The sequence below is a fragment of the Lissotriton vulgaris genome, chromosome 5 (assembly GCF_964263255.1).
Source record: "Lissotriton vulgaris chromosome 5, aLisVul1.2, whole genome shotgun sequence".
Lineage (NCBI taxonomy): Eukaryota > Metazoa > Chordata > Amphibia > Caudata > Salamandridae > Lissotriton > Lissotriton vulgaris.
Window position 1 is genome coordinate 1,187,887,957 of NC_141693.1, and position 6,549 is coordinate 1,187,894,505.

Consider the following 6,549-nt stretch of genomic DNA (forward strand, 5'->3'; position numbering starts at 1 on the left):
CCTCTAATTCACATGGTAGTATGGTTACCCACAAAATCAGATATATGCAGATAACCAGTGCTTCTAAACTCCATATCTTGTTCCCAATTCAGAAATACATAGGTTTCCTTGATACCTAATTTTCACTCTTTATATTTTTTTAAAGGATTTGCTGTGTACCTGGTATACAAAGAAAAATCATTGCAAAATGCATCTAAGTTATTGGCTCTGCGTACCTCAGGTTCATGGTGAATCCACACGCCCTATTTATCCCCGCAACCAGAAGCGTCCAGTGAATAGAAGGGTATATTGCTTTAATAAATCTGCCATAGTTAGAAAATGGTACAGGTGAAAATGGAGGCACAGATGGCTGTTTCTTTCATCTTAATTACAATATTGGTTTATTTCAACTGTTACTTTATATAGGAAAACCTTGAAGGATCAACACAAACAACACTTTGCTCTATTTATATAATTATGACTACTTTTTAGACATATATAACTGTCCACGATCCATTATTATTATCATACCAAATTTTTACCACTAACTGGTACGCTGAGCCAATAACTTAGATACCAAATTTTTACCACTAACTGGAAGGAGTTTGAAAGTACAAAAAATAGGAGAAAAAGGCTAAATCCCAGTAAAATGCAAAGAATGTGTCAAACAGTTTGGTTTACTGAGAAATGCCTGCCTTGGAAGATGGTGATTTTATTACCACATACCCTTTGTTGATACCGGTCGCAGGGAAAAAATACCAGACACTTTCTTCTGCAGCACATTTTACACATCTTTTCCCAAAAAACACAAAATGTGGCTGTGTTTAGGCTAATTACTCGGTCCTCTCTAGGGGAATCCTCAAACCCTGGGTAGCTTGAAAATTCTTGGAATGTTGGAAAAAAGAACAGACATTTATCATGGATACCTTATGTGGACAAAAAGATATGGGGGCCTTAAGGCAAATTATGCCATATAGCCCAAAAAAGTCATGGCACAGGTGGGTGTATAGGCCTGGTAGCAAAGGAGTTAAATACATTGCTTCATGACATTCACTACAATTGAACGTCTTTAATGTTCACCATTGTTGGTGAAGTCACTGCTGCGTATCTCTAGACACGTTTTTCAGGATGTTTGTCCTTAAACAATGGTGAAAGTCAAAGGCTTTCAATTCAAGTGAGTGCATTTACCACACTTCATCAGAGTTATTTGTGTGCTGATGTGCCCGGCAGTTTACTCCCTCCTCCTTTTCGGATTGGCTAGTTAGTGAGTTGGGCTACCAATGCTCTGTGAGTGGGGCAGAGCCAAGAGAAGGGTTTGAGTAGTATTTCTAGCACCCCTCAGTTTTACTTGTCCACGAAAGTAGGACAAATATCCTGGAAAACGCGTTGAAAGATACACAACACTGGCTGCACCAGCACAGTGCAAACTAAAGACTAAAGTGAGTGTCAATATACACTGCATGTCCCATAATTCTTCTGGGACAATTGCGTGCTGTATGACAGGTTGTGTGCCAACTCCTCCTTTTACAACTGCGTACTGTGTCAGCTTCCAGAACCAACGTATCGACATGCACTATTGTGTCTGCAAGTGCTAAATGTATATACTCGATCAACTTTCAGAGACTCAATCCTGTCAACAGCCTTTGGTTGCCTCTACTTAAAGTTCTTGCCTGGCACATCTTTAAAACGTTCTTGAATTGATTTATTTTCTATATGCAGCACTTACCGTATGGTTTGGGCGTTGAAGCCATCACATCTGATAGGAAATAAAATAACATTATATCATTACTGCTTCGTATGAACATATTAATTATAACCCATGGCACTCCATTGCAGACATTGCCATTAAAATCCCATGACATGTTATACCAGGTGCTCTTCCTATGCAAAGATAAAAATTTTAGTGTGGGGTGCAATTTTCTTCCGTATATCTCTTTAGTACAAACAAATATGCAGCCACTCTTCTACTGACAATACCTTAAAAATCATCTTTTCCTCATTGGTAGTGACTCTTATGATGCCTCATAGAAATGAGCAGTTTTATTTTGACCTTCTGTATTTATTTTTTGTGGAAATACACACAGAAAAAAACAGAACAGGAAGGAGGCGCTTATTGTCTACCAAACTGGGGTAGCATTAGTCCAACCCCATGGGGTTACTCTGAGAGTGGGCATATGTCCCTCTTCCTGCCATCCTACCAACGGAATGTTCCCTTGTCCTGTAGGGCAGGTAAGTGTGTTAGTATGTGATGATCATGATCCTCTTCTTAAGCTGAATATATGCACAGACACTGCCAGCAATTACAGAGTTAACCGTCAAGGTTAGCTCATGCACAGAATACACCATATGTCTGTGGGGTAGCTTAAGACCCCCACCAAGGTGGCTTTGTTCAAGTCTTTCTGATGGCATGTCAAATCAGTATTCTAGATTATGTCCTTTACATTCCTTAGATTTAAGCCCAAAGAGAACTTACATCTGTTCTTGACATGATTCATTCTCTAGGTGCTGCACTTACCAGAGTTTTTAGCTGTCGGGAGCAGAGTACCTATTAGGAGGGAAAGTATTACTTATTACTGTGTTGATTATAAAATCAAGATAAATGCAGTTCCTCAACTGAATGCTTTTATCTAGCCTTTGTACTACTTTGGCCTTTGTACTACTTTGTAATGTAATGAAGCCAATTTTTAGATAAGCAAGAATGAACGTCAAAACGAGATTTTACATGAATCACTGCAATATGGAAGTACACTTATGCACTTGTGTACAGAGAGTAGCAGACAACTGTATTAGGTCCCTTTTGTTCAGAATAGCAGCCTAGACAGAGCCACCCCCCCCCACACACACAAAAACTGTAAATCAGAACACTCTACAAAGATGATCACACCTATTGCGCTATCCTTCCACTAAACAGTAGAGATCTGAAACAGGCCAATGGTCGGGTATAGCATTTTTATGGTAAAATCAAATTCTCTGCTTGCTAGAGATAGGCTATATCAAGAGACTACACAACATACATGTTATCCATAATATGGGTGCAGTGGATGAAATTTTGTTTGGGTATTCTAGGAATATAGCATTTTTATAACAAGTCAATTTGTTTTTCATTTCGTCTGTATTTCCGTAATTCAGTCCCTAGCCTGCATTGAACAGCAGTTCAATATTAAGGGCACGGGATATATTTTGCTGACATCGGCCAAATATTCAGTATATGGTGGATTAAGTAGTAAGTGTGGTAGATGTTTCATTATGTAGAAAATAGAGCTAACTCAGAATCACATGGTGCAGTGTCCCTTGCTATGTTTATGAGCATGGCTTCTCTGAGCAAGGTAAAGTACTCCACTGGCCTGCCAGCTGAATTTAGAGCTGCCCTCTGGCCAGTGGGCATCTCTTGCATTGGCAGGATTCACTGTCACAGTGGTTCCTGTAATTCATTGAAAGTTAGATGGATCGCTCTGTAAACACGACATGGCCTTCCTGTAAACTTTCATTGTGTTTTTAATTTTCAAAAATTCAATCCTAAAGAAGGCTTTTGTTTTAAAAAATAAAAAGGCAATGTCCAACACTATGGAAATATTCTCCCACTGAGTATGGGGCATTTTGCAGTCTTCACTGCCTCTTCCAACCAGGTTCTGCCTGGTGGTGACTGGCAGTGCCATCTTGCTATTTCATTGCACACTGTAAATAGAGTAGAAAGGCAATTGGCAAACCCTCCCGAGAGCCCTTACTCTAAGGGAGGTTAGTGGTCTTTCAGTTTGTCGGATAGGGCACTTTGTCACCTTCACGACAGAGTACCTTGTCTGTCGAACTCTAAATTGAGCCCATAGTCTACACCATAGTTTTGGGTTCATTGTTGTACTCCTTTTTTATTGTGACCTGATTTTAGTAATTCTTTACATTCTATTCTAAATGATATAGGTTTTTTCAATAGAGTACATTAACTCTATTAGATATTTTACTAACAAAATAAGCCTAGGGAGACAGATGTTTTACTTATTACATAAACCTGGAGAGACGGCTAAATATGTCTCTTGCCATGATGTAAACCGCACAGTCTTATTTTATTCGCTGATTCCCTCCTCACCTAATTTAACATCAACTCACTCCCTTTCTCGCTTCTATTTAAATGACTTGAGGTCTGATATAAAATGACAGAGCAGGCTGGGTTTGGTGTGTAGATCCTCCCTTGTAGATACACACAACGGCACTGAGTTTTAGTGCTGTATATCTGGTTTCAGGCCCACGGCTTCTGATTTGTACAGCGGGCGTGTATGAACTCCAAATTCCCAATGCGGACTACAGTAAAAGTTGGATGATGGTATTGACCCAAAAATGTGGCTGAACACAACTGTTTACAGTCAAATCAAGGTAGGAGGGATTACACTGCCTTGCATATCAGCGGTGGCGTAACAAAATCCCTCGGAGCCCCCTCTGGCACTGTGCAGGGGTGGCGGGCCCCTGGCCTGAGTGCTCTTAACAGGGTCCTCACCATGTGGGGCCCTTCCCTGTACATTGCACGAAGGACCCTCAAATTATGTTATGCCACTGCATGCCAGCACACAAATTGCCCAAAAGCATTGTGTTTATTGCTTTGCTTCATACCATTCACTTTAATAGAATGTATTTAGTGTTCATCATTGTTGATGCAGTCAGTGCTGTGTATCTCTAGACATGTTTTCAGGATGCTTGTCCTTCAACAAAACTGAAGACTTTCAACTCAAATTAGTGTAATTTTATACTGCCTTTCCCACAAGGAATCTGGGTGAGTTTGCAAGGTAATTTGCTCCCTTCCTCCTTCTGTGATTGGCTGCTGGGTAAGTTGTTGGGTCTGACCTACACTGTGTGAGTGGTGTTGGTACATGAGAAGGGTGTGAGCAGCAGTTCTAGTATCCAAATATTTACTTATCTGCTGAAGTACTATAAATGTCCTGAAACGTGTTGAGAGACACACAACACGGGCTGCACCTGGAATAGTGAAAACTAAAGACTTTCAACTCAAGTGAGTGTTAGTATACACTGCATTTGCCATAATGCTTTGGGAGAATTGTGTGCTGTTATGCTAGGCAGTTCCCCCCTCCTCCTTCCACTACTGTGTACAGCATCAGCTTGCTGAACCAATTTATAGATGTGCACTATCATGTCTACAAGGGCTAAATGAATATACTCAATCAACTTTCAGAAACTCAATCCTGTCCACAGGCTGTGCTAGTCTCTACTTAATGTTCATTCCTGGGACATTTTTAAAATGTTCTTGGATTGATGTATTCAGTGTATGCATCACTTACCAGAGGGTTTGGGTGCTGAACCTATAAAAGCAGTTAGGAAGTAAAGGAACATTATATTGTTAATGCTTTGCATGAAAAGATAAATTATCACAGATGGCACTCCATTGCAGACATTGCCCTGATTATCCTGTAACTTTCCATACCAGGTGCTCTTCCTATGTAAAGATAACATTTTTAGTGTGGGTGAAATTTTCTATCACAAAACTCTTTTGTGCAAACACATGTGCATTAGCTTTTCTTCATTTTTAGTGTTCGTGTGATGCCCATTAGAAATGAGGAGCTTTCTTTCAGCCTTCTGCGTTTCTTTATTGTGGAAGAACACCAACACAAAACTATACAAGGCAGAAGGTCCCTAATGTCTATCACACATGAGGTAGCATCAGGAGCGGCCCGTGCAGGTAAGATCGGTGTGGCGGGGTGGAGGGGGACTCGACAGACGACGATGTGGGAAAATTAAATACATATTTAATTTTCCCTTGTCGTCATCCGTTGAGTCCCTGCCCCACCACTCTTGCCTGCAGGGGCCAAACCTCGGTACAATTAGTCCAACCACTGATGGCAGAGTGGGCATGTGACCCTCTTCCTGCCCAACTACACATAGACTGTTCTCTTGCCCTGTAGGGCGGGCAGGTGTTTTAGTGTGCTATGATCATGATCCCCTTCTAAAGCAAAGTCATTGGAATATATTCCCAAACCCTTCCTATGATTACAGACTTTACCATCAAGGTTTCCTCCTGCACAGACCACACCTTGTGTGTGTGAAGTATCTGAAGACCCCTACAAAGGTGGCTACAGTGCAGAACTTCACCTGTCTTTCTTCAAGTTTTTCTAATGGCCTGTCAAAATCTGAATTCTACATTATGCACTCTACTCTCCTTAGATTTAAGCCCAAGGAGAACTTGCATCTGTTCTTAATATGATTCATTCTCTAGGTGCTGCACTTACCAGGGGTTTTGGCTGTCGAGGGCAGAGTACCTATTAGGAGAAAAAGTATTACTTATTACTGCCATTGATTATAAAATCAAGATAACTGTAGCTCCTCAACTAAATGCACTTATTTTGCCTTTGTACAACTTTGTAATGTAATCAAGCCAATTTTAGATATGCAAAAATGAACATCAAGACGAGGTTTCACAAGAATCACTGTAGTATATATATGCATGTATGCACTTGATCATGCTTGCTAAGAGTAGCAGACATCTGTATTATGACCCTTTTGTTCCGAACAGCTGCCCAGACAGCCCCCGTCCCACATGCAAAAGGACTGTAAATCTGCACCCCTACAAAG

The 6,549-nt window shown here is 40.6% G+C and overlaps 1 protein-coding gene across 1 annotated transcript in view; it reads right to left on the reverse strand.

Moving 5' to 3' along the window:
* Positions 1–6,231, reverse strand: part of LOC147712246 (uncharacterized) — a 168,015-nt gene extending 161,784 nt beyond the window's left edge. Inside the window, exons 1-4 of the mRNA XM_086919606.1 lie at positions 6,207–6,231; positions 5,262–5,282; positions 2,495–2,524; positions 1,706–1,735 (exon numbers count right to left, since the gene is read on the reverse strand). Coding sequence (XP_086775732.1) covers positions 1,706–1,730 — 25 coding nt within the window. The 5' untranslated portion in view covers positions 1,731–1,735; positions 2,495–2,524; positions 5,262–5,282; positions 6,207–6,231. The remainder of the gene's footprint in view (positions 1–1,705; positions 1,736–2,494; positions 2,525–5,261; positions 5,283–6,206) is intronic.
* Between the last annotated feature and the right edge of the window lie 318 nt (positions 6,232–6,549).